Here is a 25,579-nt window from a genome sequence, read left to right on the forward strand (position 1 = left end):
GAGATATAAATATGACCTTCTCTGTACAATAAAGTGTCTCTGGTTGCACCACAACCTGAGTCTGTGCCTTCATATGCCACAGAATTGTTCTTGTTATAAGACATTCAAACAGCTTGGCTACCGTTGATCTTCATTTATTCTTAATTCCTGTGAACTTTTGTACTTCCTGATTTCTTCCTAAGCACCAACAGCACTGCTGCAACAACAATGGCTTTACAGCATTTCTTGTTCATTCAGAAAAAAGAAGTACCATAGAACTTGCAAAAAAAGTTCTATTTTTTTATGTTCTTTTCCAAACATCCAGGTCCAAGGAGTGTAATGCTATGAGAATGTATATACTATGAAAACAAAGGCATTTTCAGGTGCATTAAAGGAAGCTCTTGATAGAAGCCTAGTAATGGGTGCTTTTGCAAAAACTGGGCAAGAATTGCCATGTATGGTACAATCCAGCTTCAACCAGAATCCAGGATATCACAAAAAAAATGTTTTAGTTTTGTTGCTGGTGGTGAACTGGTGAACTGATTTGCTTGTCTTTTTTTATCTGCAAAAGCGCTATACTACTGTTATTTCCAAAGGTAACAGTGTGAAATTAACATATCCCAAGCTGTCCCCTCATCTAAGATATACAAAATGAATAGAGAAGCCAAAAGAGAGGATAAGTTATTTTTACACAACTCTTCAACACATCTCAATAAGAGATTGATGCAAATGTACAGGAAGCACCCAGAGCACCAGGCTCTCCCTATTGTGTAAAATGGACTCTTCTGCTCAGGCACAGTCATGGAAAGAAGACAATGGGGGTATGTAGGCTCTGTGGCAGTCTCTGCAGCTGTTCAGCTGCAGTGACAGCTGTTCAGCTGCAGTGAAAGTGCTTTCAACTATGGTCAGCTCTGATACAGCATAGTTCAGACCACAACTACATGCTCCACATCTCTTTCTGAGGAGACTAGTTACTTTCAGTTCTGAAGTCCAACAATGCTCAAGCTCTTTAAGCATGGAAGGCAAATTTTCCCCTCTTAGTGCACAGTAACATGAAAAATACCATTGGGTGCCAGTTTTACTGCTCCGGTTATCGACTACTTTGGTTTTTTCTAAACTATTGTTTGAGGAAGGGTGGGGAGATGTTTAACGACAGGGTGTTTGGTGTGACCATAATGTGTTCTCACAAGATAATAGAAAAATGAAGCACAGCCTTTTGTTCATCTCTACCCTATGCAACTCCAGAAGTTCCTTCTCATGTATTCAAAAATATTCATTCACGCTTTGGGGAATATTTGATTTACCTTGTTTTATAAATGTTTTCCATAGCATTTTAGATATTTTATTCCCTCCCACTTCCCTACTAAAATCATATGCTAAGCTACACCAACTATAAAATGATGTCTGTATGCAAAGTTGAGACTAATTTTGCTCTCACTGAAATCAATGCAAAACCACTCATCGAGTTCACAGGTAGCTGGCTTAATTTTTTTATGCAGAATTTCCAAGATACACTTTTAAAATGTATTATACTGACCAATACAGACTAAAAATTTGTTTTCACCTTTGCCTTATTTTCCTCATGCTCAAATATCCTGGATTGTTTATCTTCATTCATTATTTCTCGTTATATGCTTATGTTGCCAGATCTTCAGAGCAGGCATTCTTTTATTATCAGTCTGAGTATTACATATCAATATGGTGTTCTAATCTCAGGTCTTTAAATATTGCTTTAAAATAAATTCAATAATACTGGTGATGAAAAATTGTAAAAGTGTTTCTGGGGCTTTGGATTATGGATAGATTATAGATAGACCCATACTGCAAGCATATTAATGATGCACGACTGTAAACTTAGGAGAAGTTTGAGGTTCATTTCAGGGACAACTGAACATCATTCCTTTCTCATGAAACATTCAGGGGTTACTTGTAGCTCACAGTGACATTTCACCATTACCATACATATCATGCCAGTGATAAGTTTTTGAGGGAGTGTACCTGAACAGTGAAGTAATTTTACTGCTTTTGCTAACCATCACTGGTCAAATTAACAGGAAAAAATAAACTCCATAGATGCAGTTGCTACCTTTTCATAATTTCAGCTAGTTACTCCCCCCAAAATGCATCCTTATTCAAATATGATCTAGATGGCCAATTTCACAACATAAAACTACTGAAATCAAACTTACTAATAATGCAAAACTGTTATTTTTGTGAGAGAAGTTCTAATTGAAGATACTGAAAAACAACCACCATGTAAGGAGCTACCCAGAAAGTAACATATTATGTTACCATGCAAAATACAGTTTTGTTCATTCTCCCTCAGGATAGAGTTTACTTCCAAGTTCTTCTGCAATGCTGTCTTGAAATCTGTAACACAAATTTTGAAAAAACTAAAAAGCATTCAGCTTTAAAGCAAACAGATCCTATCCTTGCTGTCATTTAGCTTCATTTCCTTCAGGTCTTTAAATGGAATTCAGAAAGCTTCAGCCACAAAGAAAATTTCCACTGAGCTGCTATCCAGTTCTAGACAGTTTTTTCTAGTCTTTGGCCAAAACTCTCCAGCTCTGTTCCACAAGCTCCATGTTGTTTTTCAGGACATTTCACAATGTCTGTCCTCTTTTAATGCTACCTCAAAGACCAGAGACTGCATCATATCAGAAGGAGGTGAGAGAAAAGGAGGTTACCATCCTAGTGAGCTAATCTGTACTATCTACTACCTACATTTCTACTCTTCATATCTACTCTGTTCTAGGAACTCTCTTCTACACAGAATATACAAATACCAAATATACAGTTGATATCTCTGAAAAGATCACTGTCAAGAACTGTGGATAACTGGCTAGCTGAAAAAGGTCACATAGACATAGTCCAGCTGGCTGGACAAAAATGCACATCGCTCTCAGCTTATCTGAAGTAAAGCAAAAATACACTGTCCTTAGCTGTTCTTGTTACACAATAACAGGAAAATTGCGGTCGGTAAATAATGTTGCAGGAGGGAACAGATAACTACAGAAGAGAAACTAGGGGCGGGCTTGGTATTTAGGCAACTAACCAATAATGAGCTTAACTTTTGTAATATGTATGAGCTAATTATAACAAGGCATAAAAGGTGACTGTAAGGGACAATAAACGAAGTTTGCTGATCACTCATATTGAGTGTCAGTGTCTTCCCTCCGTCGCGACAAAGAACAAGTCAGAATCATCAAAATATACAACTTTGGGGAAAAAACTTCTGTGGTACTATATCATAAGCACAAATAAGGGGAAGGACATAAGGTTAATAGGAACCTATCAAAAATAACTTACCACTTTCTCCACAGATCCTTAACTATACATCTTAAGATCAAAAGCTCATCTCCTTTAGTACACAGAAAAGCACCTTCTGTGCCTCTCAACAAGATAACAAGTGTGTGTGTGTGTGTGTTCCTCTGGGTTTTGGGGGGAGGCTGTTGTTTTTCTTAAATACTATTGCACCAACATCTCTAGATGCAGACTGATGAGATGAATACAATGATACCATACTGGAGTTGTTACAAGTACCTCTATGTTATTTGTACCTCCATTCAGTAGTAAAATAAATAAATAAATAAACAGCTGACAGTTCCCCTTCCATAGGGACTTGAGCACTTGCCACTCTTTCCAGCTGCCATTTCCCAAGACACATGCACAGGCTCAAGAAAATGAGAAATCACCAGTGTGACAGGATGCACTGCAAATGCACATTCCCCTCTTGTCATTGAATCTATGTATTGGGTTTAAAGGGCAAAGTTTTGGTAGCAGAGGAGGCTGCAGGGACAGCTTCTGTGAAACACATATTTAAAAATTATCATTAAAATATACATTATCACACAGTCTTCACAAACTTCACTTACATCAATGAAAAGAATTTCTCACACCAATATCAGAACATCATTGCAACACTGACAGAAGTGGACAATTTACACACACTTCAGTCCTTGTCCCTTCACCACAATTACAACAACAAAAATTTCCCATGATTATTCTGCTCTCTGGCAATGTCCAGTCCATGTTTTTCCCCTTGTCTCTCCCAGTTACTGTCCCTACCTTGAATTCCTCCAGCTCTAGAACAAACTGTGGTGGTTTAACATTGGCTGGCTGCCAGGTGCCCACCAAGCCATTCTATCAACTCAACTTGGGGATGATTAATTCAATTTATTGCCAATTAATAACAGAATAGGATAACAACAAATAAAAACAAAACTAAAACCAACTTCCCTCCAGCCCCCTTTCTTCCCAGGTTCAACTTCACTCATGAATCTTCTATGCCCTCCCTCCCCAGCCCCTGATCAGTGTGTGGAATGGGAGCTGCAGTCAGTTCATAACACTTCATCTCTGCTGATCTTTCCTCCTCCTTTCTGTTGGCTTTTACTGCTGAGCATGACATCATATGGTATGGAATATTCCTTTGGCCAGTTTGAGTCAGCTGTCCTGGTTGTGTCCCTACCCATTCTCTTGCCCCTCCCCCCCCCGCCCCCAGCCTAGTGGTGGTGGTGGCGGGGAAGGTTGGAGAGAGAGCCCTGAAGCTGTGCCATCACTGCTCAGCAGTATTCAAAACACTGGTGTGTTATCAACACCTTTCTAGCTACAAATACAAAGCACAGAACTATGACGGCTGCTATAGGGAAAGTTAACTCCATCCCAGCCAGACCCAATGCAATCTATCACCTCAAGGCAGCATTTATAGTATTGTCTGAAGTATCTCTTCCATAAAGCATAGATTGTTGCAAAATATTTGTAATCAAACTTTTATCAGAAAAAAATTAATTTCTTATCTTCTACTTCCCTACAGTAATTCAAGTGATATTTTATTTCAGGAAGTGTCCCATGGGGCTGTGCAGTTGAAGATAAAGAAATGGGATCTGTGATAAGAAAAATCAGAGGAGTAGAACATTCAAACTAAAATGATATATTCCTCTCTAGACCTGTCTCTGCTCTTACTTATCTGAGGGATAAATGAAGCACAAAATGTGATGGCACTTTATCTAGTTATCTATCTTGACTGTTCTTGGTACAGATACCTACGGTATAAGCTTGTACAACCCACAACAATTACAGGAGATATAAAAAATGACCCTGCATACCTTTCATCCCAAACTTAGAGTGTCTTCCAAACTTCAGAATAATGAGCATTATTACTAAGCCAGTGCACACCAGTGCTGCACTTCCCACCATAATATATACCTAAAAAAAAAGGACACAAACAGATCTGATTTTTTCTCATTAACCATCTTCAAACATATTCAGCATACATTCAGATTTACCCATTAACCCAACCTCATGAAGTTCAACAAGGCCAAGTGCAAGGTCCTGCACCTGGATCAGGGCAACCCCCAGTATCAATACAGGCTGGGGGATGAATGCAATGAGAGCAGCCCTGCAGAGAAGGACTTGGGGGTACTGGTGGATAAAAAATTGGACATGAGCCAGCAATGTGCGCTCACAGCCCAGAAAGCCAATTGTGTCCTGAATTGCATAAAAATCAGTGTGGCCAGCAAGTCAAGGGAGGTGATTCTCCCCCTCTACTCCACTCTCATGAGACCCCATCTGGACTACTGCAGCCACTTCTGGTGCCCCCAGTACAAGAAAGACATGGACCTGCTAAAGTGAGTCCAGAGAAGGTGCCAAAAAAATGGTCAGAGGGCTGGAACACCTCTCCCATGAAGAAAGGCTGAGAGAGCTGGGGTGGTTCAGCCTGGAGAAGACTCCAGAGTCATCTTATTGCAGCCTTTCACTACTTAAAGGGGTCTTATAAGAAAGACAGAGAAAGACTTTTTACCAAGGCCTGTAGTGACAGGACAAGGGGCGATGGTTTTAAACTGAAAGAGGGTAGATTTAGATTGGACATAAGGAAGACATTTTTTACAATGAGGGTGGTGAGACACTGGAACAGGTTGCCCAGAGAAGCTGTGGATGCCCCATCCCTGGAAGTGTTCAACGCTAGGCTGGATGGGGCTTTGAGTAACCTGGTCTAGTGAAAGATGTCCCTGCCCATGGCAGGGGTGTTGGACTAGATGAACTTTAAAGGTCCTTTCCAACCCAAACCATTCTATGATTCTATGATTTAGGTAGAGATTAATTTCAAATAGGAAAGATTTGCACTCAGAACAAAGAGTACATAAATAAGTCACTTGCTGAAGTTTCCTCTATCCTGCCAAGAATAGAGATTTAGACACCTTTAGAACCACTTTTTCAACATTCCACACATTCAGGACAGGTGGGAGGGAATGTACATCACCCCTTTCCCTTCCAGCAGAGTGGCATGTTTTAAGAAAACATATAAGAAAACACTTTTTTACTGTGAGGGTTGTTGAACACTGGCACAGGTTGCCCAGAAAGGTTGTGGAGTCTCCATCCCTGGAGATATTCAAAACCTGACTGGATACAGCCCTGGACAACCTGCTGTAGCTGACTCTGCTTTGAGCAGGAGGGTTGGACTAGGTGATGTCCAGAGGTGCCTTCCAGTCTCAGCTATTTTGTGATTCTGTTATCAGAAATAAGACTATCTGGGATCTTCCTGATTTTTTAGCAAAGTATATCTCAATGAAGCAACCACTGCCAATTTGAGGGACTGAAGGCTGTCAAAGTTAATGCCCCCACTGCACTTAACAGATGGAAACAGAACAAAATCAAAGTTTTAGGAACCCTTCTCACTGCTCTTATTCTTATAACTTTTCACTCCCCAACCACTAGCACTAGAGAGAGCCACTGGGTAGGCTTTCTTCCATCTGCACAAAATAGATTCCTCCCTCATCACTTTCAGATGTATTGAGACAATACCTAGCTTTTATAGCCTCCTTTTCCATTCTTTCCCAACTCACAGTCTACCACAAATGCACACACTCTCCACTGCCTGCCGCCTTGCAGAGTCATCAACGCCTGCACCAGGGAGGCAGCACTACTAACCAGATCTGCTGCCTGCTACCAGTTTCCAACAATTCATGACATTTAACGTTCATCTAACATTCAATTTCCAACATCATGATAGGTGAGGCAGCAAAGGAGAAGACCCACAAATTCAGCTGCCTATACTAAGATCTACTACAAATTATTTTATAAAAAAGCTACATGAAAACACACATTAAAAACATACAATTAGAATTTGAAAGTTCGCTACACCATGTCCTCTTTGTAAGGAGCAGTTGATTTTGGAACTGGAATTAAAGCAAAAGTCTTTAAGTTACCTTGGATGTTGATATTCTGTAAAAAAAGAGTTGTTCTCCTTGGCTAAAATTAGAAGCAAAGTCTTGGGCTAACAAATTACAGTTAGTTGTTCAGAAAAGCACAAAACAAATTAGCAACTTTACTTGGAATAAAAAGTGAACCACTCTCAAAAAATGGGGTGAAGGAAGAGGGGGGTGCATTGATTATTTGCCTCTTGATTTTGATCGTGACACAGTAACAGCTCTGGTGTTCTGGTAGCTTAGGGTTCCATTACAATCTTTGCAGTTTCATTAGTTGTATAGTCAAAAAAATCTGCCAAGATTACAGATCAGGAAACAATGTATATACTTACAGTGATACTATCTTCATTCTCTTTTTTGGAAACATCTGCAGAAGTGATTCGATGACTATTATTTGTGGTGTCTTCAAGATCATTAAGCGTGGTTTCATACTCTTAGGAAAGGAAAAAAGGGTGCTTTTATAATTTTGCAACCTTGAAGGGAAAAGGGTTGTCTTTATTATTTCAGTTTTGTAATGCCCAAATGACAGTAACACTTATCAGAATTCTGAGCAATTTGAAAATTATACATTATTTATATAGTACCTGATACATTTGGGGGTATCCTTGTGACAGATAACTTTGAACAAACGTGTTGTGACCAACAGACTTGAAAAAAGAAGCTGTTTCTCTATTCAGCTTAAAAGAGAAAGAATCTACATCATAATATATAGTTCTATTAGAAAAACTAGAGTTAAATAAGAACTCCATCCATAAAGCTATTTTTATGTGCTTCTGACTTCCCATTAAAAATTGAAGACTGCCCTCTAAAATTAACTTCTCTAGCTTTGTATTCTGCCAAATATAAGACTGACTTAGAAATTAGCTTGGGGACTTTTTGTTTAGCTGTGAAGAATTTGGCAGATGACCTTTTAGCTATTTTATTGATACCAAATGCAAAACAGCTAGTGTTCTTAGGTTAAAAAAATAATGAAAAATGATGCTGTGTGCATAGAGGTTATGTTCTAACATGCTAAATGGTCATACAGGTAAACTTTAAAAAGGTGCCTCAGATTGTGGAGTGGCTGGAAGATAACGGACATATTGTGAGCAATCCAGACCGAGTAACTTTACTATAAGAGCAGGCCGAGCAGGCTGAAGCTGTAACAAGCTGCAGCTGTTGTGAAGGACATATGCAAGGCCAAGAGAGACAAAGAAACTGTGTACTGGCAGAGAGATAAGAAAGTTGGACTATTAAGGAACTGTACGTGGGAAAGAGATAAAGGAGTTGAACTGAAAAATATGAAAATAAATATTGAAACAGAATGTAGGTGAGGAACATGTATACCATGCTGTGACCAGTCATAGAGTTCAGGAGAATGAATAGACAAGCAGCTTTAGCCTATTAGCAATCTAGAAGCAATGTGTGTGCTTTGTGCTAGTGTATAAATTGCTGTGTATCCCTTAATAAAGTGGCACTAACTTGATCACATTGGTCATATAAGTTGTGTCCAAACCTTCTGCGTCAATATCAGATGGTCTGAAAAAATTTAATTTATCAAAACAATGCTACTCATAGGTCTGCAGGGGTGAATCCAGGACAATTCCATCAAAAGAATGAATATGGTTTAATTATAAATAATTATTTTAAAATGAAACACAAATATATGCAATTCATTATTTTCTATCAAAATTATTAAATGAGATAAAAATTCTTAAATAGTAAATGCATGAACTTAGAGATACATGCACTGAAATAATAAAAAAATAAAAATATTTTTTAAAATTATTATTTTCTGTAATTGCATCTGGAAATATACGTTTCAATTGTATGACTGTAATGTGTGCAGATGGAATAAAATAAACAAGGCCAATAAGTGCATTTATAGCAAATGCACCTCCAGCATGCTAAATTAAATTTGAAATTAATTGTGTATTTCAGGTCTGGGTTTATGCAGTATTATTGACAAGGGCAAGGGATAAAGTAGGCCACTTCAGTACATCAGTGTTGCATTGCCATTCCCTCCTGTATAACTGTGAACCATTTACATTTGAATTAGTGCCATGCTTTCAAAGCCTCTTGAAATGGATGAGCAAATCAAGGAAAATATGCACAACAGTTATTCAGCCAAACCCAGGCAATTCTGAATTAAATGAGTTCTTGTTCATTTTATTATGAATTCTGATTAGGCAGATAGCATTCTGATACAGACAGGATCATGCCTCTTGATTCATGCTATGTGGGACTTGTATTGCTTCAGGGCTAAAATTCTCTGGTATCTAGTAACTTATGCAGTCATATATTCCTACACCAACGGAGGTAAATCACAACTAAAGCATGGGAGCATTTTGCAGCTTTTTTATAAACAAGGTGTAAAGCAGCTGGGACCCAATCAAGGGCACTGTCATAAGTACCAGGGAGTCGTTTTGAGAATACCTCTGGGAGTTCAGTTTTATGGGGCATAGTCTCTCTCATTCTCATGACCAAATTAGAAAATGTGTCATACAATCCAATATGAGGAGGAACAGAATGGAGTCCCCACAGTCCAGGAGGAAACAGTTAGTGACCTGCTGCTCCACTTGGATGTGCACAAATCTATGGTGCTGAACGGGATACACCCAAGGGTACTGAGGGAGCTGGTGGAGTAGCTCGAGGAGCCACTTGTCCATCATTTATCAACAGTCCTGGCTAACCAGGACAGTACCAGCAGACTGGAGGTTAGCCAATGTGCCACCCACCTACAAGAAGGTCAGGAAGGAGGATCCGGGAAACTACAGGCCTATCAGCCTGACCTTGGTGCTGGGGAAGGTTATGAAGCAGATCATCCTGAGTGCCATCACATGGCACGTGCAGGACAACTGGGGGATCAGGCCCAGCCAGCATGGGTTTATGAAAAGCAGGTCCTGCTTGACGAATCTGATCTCCTTCTACGGCAAGATGACCCGCCTAGTAGATGAAGGAAAGGCTGTAGATATTGTCTACTTGGAGCTTAGTAAAGCCTTTGACACCATCTCCCACAGCATTCTCCTGGAGAAACTCGCTGCTCATGGCTTGGATGGGTGTACTCTACACTGGGTTAAAAGCTGGCTGGATGGCCAAGCCCAAAGAGTGGTGGTGAATGGAGTTACATCCAGCTGGCAGATGGTCACACGTGGTGTTCCCCAGGGCTCAGTGCTGGGGCCTGTTCTGTTTAATATCTTTATCCCCAATCTGGATGAGGGGGTCGAGTGCACCCTCAGTAAGTTTGCAGATGACACCAAGTTGGCAGGAGTGTTGGTCTGCTTGAGGGTAGGAAGGTTCTGTAGAGGGATCTGGACAGGATGAGGTTCAACAAGTAGTGCCGGATCCTGCACTTGGGTCACAACAAACCCCATGCAATGCTACAGGCTTGGGGAAGAGTGGCTGGAAAGCTGCCTGCTGGAAAAGGACCAGAAGATTCTGGTCGGCAGCCAGCTGAACATGAGCCAGCAGTGTGCCCAGGTGGCCAGGAAGGCCAACAGCATCCTGGCTTGTATATGAAGCAGTGTGGCCAACAGGACAAGGGAAGTGATTGTCCGTCCCCCTGTACTCAGCACTGGTGAGGCCACACCTCGAATACTGTGTTCACTTTTGGGCCACTCACTTCAAGAGGGACATAGAGGTGCTGCAGCATGTCTAGAGAAGGACAGTGAAGTTGGTGAAGGTTGTGGAGCAGAAGCCTTATGAAGAGTATCTGAGGGAACTGGGGTGGTTTAGCCTGGAGAAGAGGAGACTCAAGGGGAACCTTACTGCTCTCTCCAACTACATGAAAGGAAGTTGTAGGCAGGTGGGTGTTGGTCTCTTCTCCCAGTTTACTAGTGACAGGACAAGAAGAAACAGCCTCAAGTTACGCCAGGGGAGGTTGAGATTGGATATTAGGAAAAACTTCTTCATTGAAAGGGTGGTGAAGCATTGGAACAGGTTGCCCAGGGAGGTGGTGGAATCACCATCCCTGGAGGTAGTCAATAAAATGTGTAGATGTGGTGCTTAGGTACATGGTTTAGTGATGGACTTGACAGTCCTGGGTTAACAGTTGGACTTGATCAACTCAAAGGTCTTTTCCAACCTAAATGATTCTGTGATTCTATAAAAAAGCAGCATGGCCTTAAAACATGAACTAGGGGCCAAAGTAGGCATCTTTGCATTTTATTTCTTGCTCAGCCCTGGGCAAATCACTTTATTTTATTTTGTCAGTTACCTGTCATACAAAACTGTGATAACATCTCTTATTTCTTTCTTCCACAGGATTCTCTGGGGATTAGTTATTAGGGATTGATTGATCTGTGCTTTGAGTATATAAAGTACAATGTGGATAGAATTCCCCCAACAAACATAACAACATGCATACTTTTGTGAGCTGATTGGTTCTTCTGTTTCCCATAGTATTTTTGAAACATTTGATGGAAAACATTTGCAAATTACCTCACATGAAGCACAGAGTTCTGAAGGTCAAATCCAAGGGACAGAGAATATCCCACTACAAAGGGCTTTGCTCTATGGAGAAGGGTACTCAAGGCCAGAGCCCCCTGCCCCCATGCAGCCAAGCCCTGCTTACTCACACAAGGCACAGCAATGAGGGTCATAATCATCCTACATGAGCTTGTAACCACGTCCTGCTGGCTAAGGGAACTCAGATGGTGCACAGACACTGCAGAGACCAAGTTCCAGCCCAATAGAAACTGTGAAAAACTGTCACAAACCTTTTCTCAGGGGCACATATGGGTTCTTTTTGTCTGGAATTATTCTTTTTGGTTCAAATCTCATGATTAGTTTTTGTAGTCTGTTTTAGCTCCTTTGAAGTGAAAGGTCACCCTTCATACCCTGTTCCAATTTATTTTTGCCTAGTCACATTCCACCTTCTTCCTGCATATATTCAGGTGGGGAAAAACATTCACCTCTTCTGTGAAGGTCCAATCGATTGTCAGGGCCCTGAGAGTACTAACCCTTATTGGCACTGTCCAGCCTCCCCTGAGGCCTCTCTCACCCCTGCCCATGGGCCCAGGAGCCTCATTTCAGGTCAGTCCAGGGCCACCAATCCCCACCACAGGAACACCATAGGAATGTTCCTCTCTAGCTCTGCCACAGCCCTGCCCTACCTTGTCATGGGTCATGCTGTGTCAGGCCCAACACTTAGGCTCACATCCTGGCCTGACCAGAGCCTGTCCCCATCCCTGTGGCCCTGCTCCCTGCCCTGCCATCCTGGGACTGTATCTAACCTTGGTTACCGTCACTAGTCCTGATTCTGATCCCCACTCACAGGCTGACAGCTCATCCTGGCCACAGCCAAGCCCCATCCCCACAGAGGTGCCTGATGCCCTTGGCTGGGGGCTGCCCACAGCTGCCCCCACAACCTGCCCTGCTCCCTCATTGGGGACAGTGGGACAGGCCCTGGCTGGCAAGACTTCTGCCTTGCCAGCACAAAAATACCCTTGGCACCTGGTCCCCACAAAGCCACTGGCACTGCAGTGCCTTGACACTTAAAGGAAAATACCTTGCAAATCCCCTGAGTTTATTAAAGCACTAGGGCACCATCCAAGCATCCTGAGTTTACCAGGAATTAAACCACTTAAAAAAACATAGAAATTGTGTAGCATGAAGAACAAACCCTCTGCAGTTATCTTTACCCTTTACAGAGTGCAAATTTGCAGCATGATTAGCATAGGAGTATGAAAAATATGTTTTAAAAGGGAAAGCAGCATGAAGGAGGGAGATGGGGAAGGAGAATTTTAAATCTTGCTTCTAACATAATCTAAATTGGTGGTAAATAGATTAGCATACAGATTGAAGGATCTGAAAAGAAGTCATGAAAAATGCTCAGTCTCTAGGAGGAGCTAATTCCCAGGTGGGAACCATGCAGTGGTTTTCCCAAGAAGTATAAGTTTCTAGACTTTTTAGACTTATTTATTCATCTCACCAACTGGACTTGTGAATTTGGAATAATTAAGGAAACACTCTGGAATACAAAGTGTTGCACAAAGCAATCACTAAGTCACTGTAACAAAGATCAAAGGCAGCAATTTCAAAAGTAGAAAGAAAAGCCTGAAATAAAAAGGAATATTGTTCTCATCAGAACTAGTTCTTGCAGGCTGTGATTCACTTGCACAATTCAAAGCATACATTTTAACCGAATCTACCAGTCAACTGAATTACAGTACTCATACACATGCATCAGGATCATGATAAACAGCTCAGATTCAAAATCTTCATGCATGTATACATCATATATAATACAACACATTTAGGAAACTGTGCAAACCATCACCTCTTCCTCGCCCTAAAATAAAATAAAAATAATAATTGGGAAGAGAAAGAGGGGAAGCTATGCTTTAGTATTTCTAAGCACTTAAAGCCAAACTGATGCTTCAAATGCACATTTGCTAAAGTTTAATGACATGGAATCAGAGTAATAACATTTCAATCAGCTTAAGGAAACTTGATTCATGGGCCATTTTGTCCAAATAAAGCTACTCCAAACAGGATCCTGCTTCTGCTGGAAGCTAAAGGGTGTTTTGGATGTGTTGGTTAGGATGTACTTTCATGCTCAGCAGAAGTATACCAGAACTATTATGTAAAAATAGCCAGTTGTATTTCAGTTTGCAGTTTCTATTATAATGCACACTGGCTTTCAATAGGTGTAGCCTAAAATATTTTACTTCAGATATCACTAAGTTAATGTTCTGCTTATGCAAGAGACAATAAAGGAAGGTAAAATTGGGAGGACAGAGAAAAATTACCTACAGGTATATTGGGTTTGTGTGGCGAGGTTTTGATAGTGGGGGGGCTATAGGGGTGGCTTCTGTGAGAAGCTGCTAGAAGCTTCTTCTATGTCTGATGGAGCCAATGTCAGCTGGCTCCAAGACAGAGCCACCACTGCCAAGGCTGAGCCAATCAGCAACAGTGGTAGCACCTCTATGATAACATATTTAAGAAGGGGAAAAAAACCACCCTGGCAACTTCAGTGGGAGAGAAGAGTGAGAATATGTTAATGAAATAACCATGCAGACACCAAGGTCAGTGGAGGAGGAGGAGGTGCTCCAGGTGCCAGAGCACAGATTCCCCTGCAGCCTATGGTGAAGACCATGGTGAGGCAGGTTGTCCCCCTGTAGCCCATGGAGGTTAACGGTATAACAGATAGCCACCTGCAGGCCATGGAGGACCCCATGCTGGAGCAGGTGGATGCATCTGAAGGAGGTTGTGACCCTGTGGAGATCCTGCACTGGAGCAGACTTCTGGCAAGACCTGTAAACCCATGGAGAGAAGAGCTCAGCATGTTTGCTGGCAGGGCTTGTGACACCATGGGAGACTCACGCTGGAGCAGTCTGTTCCTGAAGGACTGCACCCTGTGGGAGGGACCCACACTGGAGCAGTTCATTAAGAACTGTAGCCCATGGGAAGGACCCATGTTGGAAACATTCGTGGAAGATTGTCTCCCGTGGGAGGGACCCCACACTGGAGTAGAGGAAGAGTGTGAGGAGGAAGGAGCGGCAGAAATAACATGTGATGAACTGACTGCAACTCCCATTCCCTGTCCCCCTGTGCCACTCAAGGAGAGGAGGTAGAGAACCCGGGAGTAAAGTTGAGCCTGGGAAGAACGGATGGGTGGGGGGAAGGTGTTTTTAAAATTTCATTTTATTTCTCATGACCCTGTTCTGATTTGATTGATAATAAATTAATTTCCCCAAGTCTAATCCATTTTGCCCATGACGGTAATTAGTGAGTGATCACTTCCTGTCCTTATCTCTACCCACAAGCCTTTTGTTATATTTTCTCTCCCCTGTCCAGCTGAGGAGGGGAGTGACAGAGTGGTTTTGGTGGGCACCTGGCATCCAGCCAGGATCAACCACCACAACAGGAAAACTCACTTGTGCCAAACTCATTTTTAAGGGGAATTTAGGGGTACATTTTTGGAGGCAAAACAAGTATGGAATCATCCCTGAAAAAATAAGTTCTATAAGGAGAAATTATGAACTCTCTTTCCCCTAAGAAATGCCTCTGAAAGTTTCACAAAATCTCATGCCTGTGTGCTACATCAGACAATTTTCATCCTACAGTGCCAATTGTAACCATCAGTAGCAGTGGATTTATGTACCCTGAATCAAAAGCTGTAGCATAAGTAAAAATTGTCCTCATTTATCTTAATTGTCAGGAATAGAACCAACAATACCAAGTGCCTTTCAGAATTGTGTTATAATATCTGCCATTTCAGTTTAACTGAGACTGACATTCATTCTTTTAATGCTTTGAGTTCCTTTATTTCTATCATTAAAAGAAAAGAAAAAGAAAATCAAATATATACCATAAACGTCTGGATCCACAATTGGGCCACTACCTGTGCATGGAGAAGAAAAAAAAAAACAACAACAAAAAACAGAAAGAAAAAGCCTTTGTAAATAGATTGCAAATGCTGGAAGAATAAGATTTTCTTTAGGATTTTTATTTAAGAGCTTACATGTTATTTGCAATAGCAATGGTCAGTACCTACACAAATGCAAAACAACATCAATATGTTGTACTATAAATTACAATTATTTTAGAGCTATCCCAAATGTTAATGCTTTGCTTCATGTGAAACAGATAATACACAGGGCATTTGCTCTAGTAAAAGCAGGCATATTTACCAAATGTGCAAAATTCTGCTCTCTGCTGATAATGTATATCTGGAATAAGTGCAACGGTAACTATTCTTGTTGAAAATCATTGGCAAATTTCTCCCTGACATTAAGTGGAAGCAGACTTCAGTGGGAGTTACAATAACTGACTTTTACCTGGTCAAAAATTTTGCAGTTAAATCACTGAGAGAGCAAATTGGTTTAGAGCTGCAGCATTCTGGCAAATTAAAGGCTAGAGGATACTGTAAGAAGATGTTCCCAAGAAGCCAGCTGCACACCTGATCCACAGACAGAACTCTTATTGAAAGAATAAGATTTCCCATATGCAAAGAAACTAGAGAAGCCAGCTTTTAAACAAGCAAAGTAGATACCTGTCTAGTATATACTTTTTAAAATGTTACTAGTTCCAGTTTGCAGCTTTTTCCAATTACTGAACATATGTAAGGCTAAGCACACATGTGAGTATAACATACGCTTAAGTTAATATACATTAGTTTATTCATGCTTTGAAAGATACTTGTGTTATATTTCAACATGCCCATTCATCCTGGTTTATAATTTATTTATAGCATGACTTATGTAGTATATTTACTGTTTTTTGTTGTTAGTTTGGTAATAAAATAGTAGTTAAGATTAATAGTTAAGATAGGTAAAACTGCTAAAGATGACTCAGTCTTCAAAAGGCGTAATTCTGTTTATTGTACCATACAGTAATTCCATACCAGTGACATTATACTGGCATAAACCACTGTGAAGTATGACCAGAACAGAATTGTTTCTGCTTATTTAAACAGCAGGAGAATCTGTGCTGAAAACATAAAATAAGAGTTGCAACCTATTTGCAAAATGGCAGCAGATAATTAGGTTCATTTTTAAATGCATTTGAAGATATAAAATGGCAGCAGATAATTAGGTTCATTTTTAAATGCATTTGAAGATATTCTAGTACTCAAAGATATAGATTAAGAGACCCCATGAGAATGGTCATGTCAATCTGCAGAAATAAATAGCAAGTGAAATAATTGTGTACTACTGTCTGTCCTCAAGCAGGTTCTGACCGGGGTTTTTTTGTCCATAAACCTTCATGGATTCAGTTTTTCCAGTATAGAACATTCAGCTGATGAAAGAACCAGTTTATTGTCTATATGAGTCCTACTTCTCATAATCTGAAGAAAAAAAAACCCCAAACTTCCTAGGCCTTTATCCTGAGCTAAATGACAATATTTTTATTACTGTTTACTGGAAATGGGTTAAAATAATCTGATTGATTTAACCTGTAATTCCTGCTAGGGGCATATAAAGCAGGAAGTCATCTATTCCATTCAAATACCTTTTACATAACTAAATGCTTCACTTGAAATAAAATTTCAAATATCAATTTGGACCAACCCCAAATTTCAATGCAGTATTCCCTACATAAAACATCATCAAAACATTGGTTGAATCTATTTTAACATTAAAGATTACCACAGTAATTTTGCATGTTTACATGCAATTATTTTTAACACAAAGAACAGCATCGTTGTTTTGGTCCTTGTTAGAACAGGTTGTTGTGCAAATAAAATATTACAGACATATTCTATTCACTCATCTTTATAAACTGCCTCAACTACATTTGGTTTGCTTGCTTCTTTCTTTATAAAGTAGACATTTTCAAAATAAAGCAGCAGCAAAAGACTCGATCCAAAAAAATACTTGTGCAACACAGTCATGTTATTTTGCCAAACCAGCAAAATTCTACTTCTACGGTATATCTAACATATTATTATACTATGACAAGATACTACATGACTTTAATTCCTTCATCTGAATTTTAGAGTAGAGGGCTGGTAGATGAATAATTTTACTTAAAAAATAGTTATTATTGGTAAAAATCTCTGCAGTACTCATTAATTGTTATGGATCAATTATGGAAACAGCCTCTGAAATAAAACACAGATGTTTATTGCTTAGCATTTTCTATAACTTAATCTCAAATAGTCAAGTTATCCTCAGCAAGAACAGCTTTACTGGTATCCATAAAGATTAGCAGATTAAAACTAGTTTAAAATCTAGCTAACAATGTGAAATTTGTTCCCCCGGACCTTAGTATTTTAAACAAACTTTGAATTTATAACATTAACTGTGATATCATTAACTTGACCCAAATCCCACTGTGGAACATGCTTTCCTCTATGCTGTCCCTTGAAATATGTTCTGTAAGTAGCATGCTGGAAAGCTGAGAGCATCTTAGCACAAATCCTGTCTTCATCATGCTTGATGCAACCTTGAAAGTAGAGTATTAGGCTGTTGATAATACATGCTTCAGTCTTTGCTGTATTTATTTTAATTAGATATATAGTTTATAGGTGAATGTTTTTTTTTAATTTGCTTTTGTTTTTATCTTTAGTGCATTTGCCTGTAAGTGATTTAATAACCAGAGAATCAGTTCAAAGCTCAGTCAGGATACCCCACCCCATGAAACATCAGGGCTGGTATTTAATTCAGTCATGAAGGCATGGAAATGAACATAATAACAGAGCATGGGCCTAATCTTTATGCTTCATTGTACAATATGTGGGCCAAAAGGAGATGCTACACAGTAATGGCAGTGCTGAAAAAGCCTTTTAAGGGTCTGAAAGATCCTGGAAGTGCTTTAAATAGTAATAATAATTTAAAAAGTTTAAAAATTAATACAATACATAAAGGATGTTATTTTTTTAACATTTACTTTTATGCCAGCTTCCGTGGAGGAGACAACAGTATTATAGAATATTCTAAAGCTCAGTACCATAAGTCTTAGAGGAAAAAGCCCCACTAATAAAAACAACACGGAGGATGCTAACTAAATAAGTAATTTCCCCTGCTGTTAATTTTTAAGACTGGTTTGGTGCCATCCCATACACACAAACTGATTTCTAAAGCAGTTACATCCTGTCTGTATGTAGTCCAGTTTGAACACAACATGGATTATCTTGGAGACTTATAATGAATGTTTATAAAAAGGAAGGAACAAATAAATAATGTTGTCTTTCTAATTGGGAGGATACCTTTAATTTAAAAGGCCACAAACAGGAAATTTTCAGCTTAAAAGAGACAAGCATAGAAGAAAAATGGAGCATTAAAAGAAAAAAATTATTAAAAAAAGGAACTGTTATTCTATTAAAGAAAATAAAGCCAAATTAATATTAAATAAACAGAGTGTAAGAGAACTTCCATTGTATATGTATGAGGTGAACTGTTCTACTGAACTGTTATAATGTAGTATTAAAGGATGCCTGTAGCTGAAACCATGATCTGTTTCTGTAAAGAGTCTATTTAAGGAAGGACTGTAGGGAAAAAAGAAGAGGGAAGCTACTAAGAACAGTAGGAGAAAATAGAGCCTGATTATATCAGCTCTTCACCTTCTCTTTCTAAAGATGGGAATGAAAAATACTTGCCATCTCTTTCCCTGTAACAGGCTGAGCTGATAGGAACAAATGTTAAATACAGACTATTTTTTTACTGTCTGTAGCCTACAATGTAGGAGAGAGAATTTAAATATTCATTTTTTTTCTATCACATAACATTAGCACTGCATATTGCTGTTTCAAGAGGGAGGCTATTTCTATCCCATGGTTAAAAAGCCAAAGGTATGCACACGTTCATATTTTCAGATATGATTCTGCAATTATTTGCACAAAATCACACCTATATTTCCACTCAAGGTCCACTCAGTTTTTTCACATAGAACAATGCACTTACATGTACACCTTCATATTCTTACAGTCACTTCAAATAGGGTTTTGAAGATGTGGGAAAAGATCAAACCACAATGTACATTAACTACTTACAGTAGTCCCTGCAGTTCAGTGAATTAGTCCACCTTGAGACTGCTCACATAGCATTTAGGAAGTCTGAACAGGAGCCTTTAGAGTAGCATAAGATGCATACATTTGAAGATAACCATTTTGAACACAGGTATTCCTAGGCATGCAGATTCCCAACCTCCACTGAAATGAATGGGAATTGGATGTCTAAATGTCTGTGAGGACCTGAGAGCTGGTCCATCCTGCCTCTGGGTTACTTGTTTTCTATCCATCTCCCTCTAGTGTCCTACACAATATATTATCCTCAACTCGTTGGACTGCATTGCTGATTTTGCATCAATGCACTAGATGCTATGTAGGCATACTCCCTGTGCCCTTGGATACACTGCCTGGTTGCACTTGTGCACAGTGTAGAAAACTTGCAGAGTCCTTGAATTGGTACTCAATGCTTTACAGGATCAGAACTGAAGCTAAAGAAAACACTTCAAAACCAGCAATCTTTTACTAGCCTTACTAGCACTGAGGATCGTTACTCAAAGGGAGGATTTAAATAGCACTAGCATGGCCTCCCTTGAAAAGGAATAAACAAGAAGAAAATGTAAAAAAAAAATATCGTTTTACTTTACAACTAATCTTGAAGACATTCATTCAGAGAAAAAACGTATATAAAAAGCTTCCTCCAAAATAGGTAAGCTGTCCAGGAGCACTGTCTGCACATTCATGTCAATTTACAATTGCTAACATAAAAAAAATAATAATTATACTCACCATCTCCAGGCACTGACATGAAATGAGCATTAACCCATTTTTCATCCTCTCCATACTCGTTCTTTGCTAGTAAGGTATAAGCACCATTGTTCAGATGGGTAGGGTTGTCCAGCTGAAGGCAGCCGTGATATTCACTTTGATTGATAACATGTATTTTAGTACAGATGTATTCAGACTCATTCAGTATAGCCCCTTCATAGAACCACTGCAATGTGGGCTTAGGGTTCCCTTTCACAGTGAATGGAATACACCAGTGGTGGTCCGGGGTTGGAGATTCAATAAATGTGATATTTGGTGCAACTATATTGGGGAAAAAAGAGTGAATAACGTCACAATATACCAAACATCTTGTTTTCTCAGGCTATCAGTGCTAAAATACACTACTTGAAGGAATTATACCTATATGGAGGATACTCACACAGGAAGCCCACCTGCTCTGCCTTGGGTACTATGCTCACAACTGAAATGAAGCCATTCTTTAGAAAGAAAAAAAACTAGTTTCAGACAAACTGTGAACCCCCATTAAATCACATACTCTGCAAGGTGTGGAAAGTTCAGTTACCAGATCACTGAGAAGGGAGATAGGGAAATTTTAGCTTTACTGTGCTGAAAAAATGGCACAGAGGAATGCTGAAAGAACAAAACAGTATTAAAAATATTTAAGTCAGCCAAAAGCAAGTAGTACTGGAAATATATTCAGCTAAGAATCCAAACTTTCAGGTGACTTCTTTAAAAGGATCAAGGCCAGAACAGCTATTTTCATTCCCTAGATTCTTCTGTCAGGGTAAGACCATTTTCTACTGTACATTTTCTCATTCTTTGTTCAAATGTGCTAAATGCCTCAAGTTTATAGACTTCTGTTTCCCTTCAGGACACTATTCTAACACCTTGCACATTATTTCACTGTTAGGAAATATTCCTTGATATTCATTCTTAACTGCATTTGATTTCATCTAGTTATACTCCCTTTTATCATTCATAACAGTGGCAATCTCACAATCTCATTTACACTGTTCAAACATTTCTAGTTTCTGTCCCATTCCATAGCTATTACATATCTAATTTCCACCTCCAAAACATTTTAAATGCTTGTAGAGTGATTTCTTAAGTTTACTGTCCTGAGCACATGCTAAAAATAAATTTCCATTTACGAAGTGTTCCATTCCCATCTTCAGTTAAACAGAGGGCTGCAACTTGTGAAAACATATTTCACATAAAATGAATTCATGTTGGAATCTCAGATCTAAGAACCCAATACTTCTATACTACACGTCCCTTCCCCCTTCCTTGGCCCTGACAAATAATTATTCAAAGCTATGACAAATAATTTTATATCTGGCAGAACAAATAATGCAAGTGTGTTAATTTTTGAACAAAGCAATTGTTGGTTTAGTTAAAAAAAAAATAAATTGTAGTTTATTATAAATAATTTCTATGGCTTTTGATGCATTCATGTTTCTTAATTCCTAAGACAGTGTGTATGTATATGCACACCATTACAAATCTGTTCACACTGACAGTACAACTGAGTATTTGGGGTTTCAGACATTTACTTACAGATTGCTCAGACTGGAAGATAAAGCATTTAGAAACATAATTTTTGCAGAAGAACTCAGAGCAGAAAAAGGTAAAAATAACAACTGCTCATTGGGCTATTCCCAGAATTAACTGTAATAGATAGCTCACATGCTTAAAAGGTGTTTCTGTTTCAACAACTTGTGTGTCCAACAAATATTTATACCCAAAATAGTTATTGCCAATGTGGTTTAGCCTGCTTACGTACAGAATACTGTGAGCTCGGCAGAGGCTTGGTCCTCTCCCACAATATTCTCTGCTACGCAAGAAATCCACAGTCCACTGTCCACAGATGAAACGTTCTTTATGGTTAGTGAGGCAGGATTCTTACTTGTGTCACTCTACAAATGATCAAGAAATATGGATGTGCCAAATATGGTATAAAGAAACAATGGAGAGAGGGGGGAACTATTGGCCACAGTTCAAAAGCATTTTCCATTTTCCCTTCCTTTTAGCTGTATCAAACTGCAATTAATCAAAGCATTATTTTGGTGTCTTATCCAAACAGATGCAACACACCTACAGAACCAATTGTAACCATCGGTAGCGGTGGATTTAAAGCCCAAAATGCTCATTCATTTTTCTACCATGTCACTTTCTGTTTCTCCCTTCTTTTGACACCTATCTCTCTCTACACAAATGTGGGTTGATTTTTTGCATCCATTCCCTTGCTTATCCCTCTGTTCAGTTTCATGATTGATTTCTATGGTCTATCTCTAATCTCTTTAATCTTTTTATTCCCTCCTATATTCTGTTCAGTCCTTGCTTTACTATTCCTTTTATCTCTTTCATTTACACTTAGCTTGACATGTCTTCTACTACTGCTCTCTGAGCTCTACCGTACCTTGACAACATGTCTTCTCCCTCCTCCTTAGCCAAATGTCTCTTAAAAGCTCCTTGTTATCATGGAACCTCCCACAAGAGTCCCTTCTACTAACTGAACTACTGCCCAAGTGCTGTTTTACTGTGCTTGAGCACAGGCTAGGCTAATTGAGGTAAGAATTATGATTTGCAGAAAGTTCAGTGCATTAAATGCTATATTAAATATGCAGCTATGCTACGCTGTATAAAATAAATTACAAAAATTAATTACAAAAACAAATAAAAAAGTAATTACAAAGATTTTTAAAAAATTATCAGCTAGCAAAGCTAGTTGTTAAAGCTTCTGTTAAGTGAGGTCTTTATAATTACAGCCAAATAATTACTATTTCCATACTTGAATTTTTCACAAAATGCAAGATTGTTTTATTAAAAAGGAAAGGAACCAAAACAAATTTGGAAAATGAGCAACAATTAGGATGATTGTTTAAAAAATGCCTTTTGGGATACTTATTGTACACATATGCTTTGATGCTGCACTGAACACAAGCAAATGATATGCTACACCTGTAAAACCACAGTGACTTCCAGTGGTAGACAATGGGGACATGTGGGAACACTCCTGCATACAGGATTGCAGGACCAGAATTTTAAACATTGAGATAACACCTTAAATCCACTTAAGTCAAACATCCCATTGATTTCACTGTGACACTGGGGCAGGAGGAATGGAAAAAACAACACCCCAATGCACACTTCTCCATGTACAACTCTCCAAATTACAGGGCTTCAATTGCAGGCTCAGGCTGAAACATATAACAAGAAAAATCTAACTGACATTAATGAACTTATACATCAGCATAAAAGCTGAGAGTGTGGTTAATGTTCCAGGACTGAAGAATGGTTTTCACTTTTGCTAACATTTCTCCTTGTAAAACAGGAAAGAAAACCAGACAGAAGCAGCATAGAAGGTTAAGAAAAGGGAGGCAGAAACAAAGACATTAAAGTGAGAAAAAGGAAACCAAAACCAACACTCACAGAAAAGGAAAGTTGTGAATGGCAAATGAGATTTATAAGGCACTCATTCTTCTGCTACTGAAAAGACTACTGTGCTTAACAGCTATTTTATAAGCCTCTCTCACAAAGTTATGTCAGGATAAAAAAGCTTTTCAGGAAAGCTCAAAGCAAACTGAACATGGTATTTGAAAGACAGGGAGGTTAAAAAATGAGATGATCTTACTTTTTGAATAGTATCCCACATTTGTCTTAGCTCATGACTCAACAACAAAAAAAGAAATATAAAAAAACACAACTGCATAAATTCCTCAAACTGTTTTAATTTCTTGTTCTTGTTGATAATTGATGCATTTGGGTAGTTTTACACATTAGAGAAAAGTTGAAAAATAAAACTAGAGCTCTGCAAAGCTCTTATGAAAGCTGAAAGACAGGCTAGTCAAATTCTACATAAGCCTAATGTAATGACCTCCGTGAAGAAAGTGCAGAGGTTAAGAGACCCCAGAGGTCCTGTCTCTTCCATACTGCAGGAACAGTTTTGGAAGTGCACATCACACATTTTGTACAGGCCAGAAAGCTTTAGGCAGTCTATACTCTCATGAATGCAGGGGAGCTGATGCCATAAAACTGTAAATAACAGAGGGTCTTACACAATGTAAATAACAGCAATTTAGGAGGTCAACAGCTGCATGTTGAAGACCTGTTTAAATGCTTCTTATCAACATCTCCATCAGAAAGAACTTAATCAGTATATACCCACTGCGCACACAGTCTAAGGCAGGTCCACAGAACACCAGGATCTCAGGAAACAAAATTCCCACTGTCTGGATGGGTTTATTGAGGAAACAATTTCATACATCATAAGAAAATTTTGCCATAGTAAAACCTTGACTTTGGCTTTCATGACTATCTTGTTATTTTGTTTTGTTAACGGAAAATGAAACAAACTACAAAGTAATTAATATTTGCAACAAAAGTTCCAGCACACCAAGATTTCAACCTAAAAATATAATAAAATTAGAGAGACAAAGCTTTTCTCACAATTAGATTGGACTTGTTCTCTCTATGCAGGTATTTGTGATAATAAGAAAGTACTTAAGCTTCAGTATCCTGATTCACTACATTACTTCCATGAAATTACAGCACTCTCATTTACAAAAGAATATCCAAAAACTTAAGTGCAAATCAGTTTCTCGAGGAATGAATGTTTGTGATTTTCCAAAAGCACTGCAGCAGTCACCATGGATTGAAAGTAATTGGAAATAAATGTAATCCTAACATTAATTTACTATTTCATATTTTTTATAAAAAGTTAATTAAAGTTAGAGAAAAGGCTTTATTTCACCCTTTGGCAGATGTCTCTGAATTACCACGTATTTGAATATGAGACTTACCTCATGATTTGAAACAAGATTAGTGAGCACCCAGGATACATTAGGGGGCGGCCCTCCAGTAGTATCACAGTACAATGTGATGTTCTTTCCTTCCACCACGGTGATGTTGTAACTGCTTAATTTTGCTGAGGGCAAGTCTATGATACAAGCAAAAATAAAACAAAAAACGAAAAACACCCCCTAAAAAACCCCACCACATGGATATTTGTGTTTGCCAGAAATAGATACTGCTCAGTTCTATGGGAAATGTATAAATGCAATCAAAATCACTGCTTACTTAAAATTCACTGTGGTCAGTTATTGTTCAGTAAGGAAGTACAAACAGCATTGTTGGAGATATATAAATACAGTCCTTAAGCTGCTACATAAATTTTTTTGGGCCTCCTTCATTTCACATCCAAAGGAAACATTCTAGCATACAGAAATACATT

General features: G+C 38.9%; 1 protein-coding gene across 1 annotated transcript in view; it reads right to left on the reverse strand.

Moving 5' to 3' along the window:
* The window catches only part of LOC130142155 (BDNF/NT-3 growth factors receptor-like), a 247,741-nt gene that overhangs the window by 179,620 nt on the left and 42,542 nt on the right, over positions 1 to 25,579 (reverse strand). The window contains 6 exon segments of the mRNA XM_056323638.1: positions 5,085 to 5,184; positions 7,517 to 7,639; positions 17,404 to 17,420; positions 20,347 to 20,646; positions 22,130 to 22,262; positions 25,149 to 25,285. Coding sequence (XP_056179613.1) covers positions 5,085 to 5,184; positions 7,517 to 7,639; positions 17,404 to 17,420; positions 20,347 to 20,646; positions 22,130 to 22,262; positions 25,149 to 25,285 — 810 coding nt within the window.

This window comes from Falco biarmicus, chromosome W (assembly GCF_023638135.1).
Source record: "Falco biarmicus isolate bFalBia1 chromosome W, bFalBia1.pri, whole genome shotgun sequence".
Taxonomy (NCBI): domain Eukaryota; kingdom Metazoa; phylum Chordata; class Aves; order Falconiformes; family Falconidae; genus Falco; species Falco biarmicus.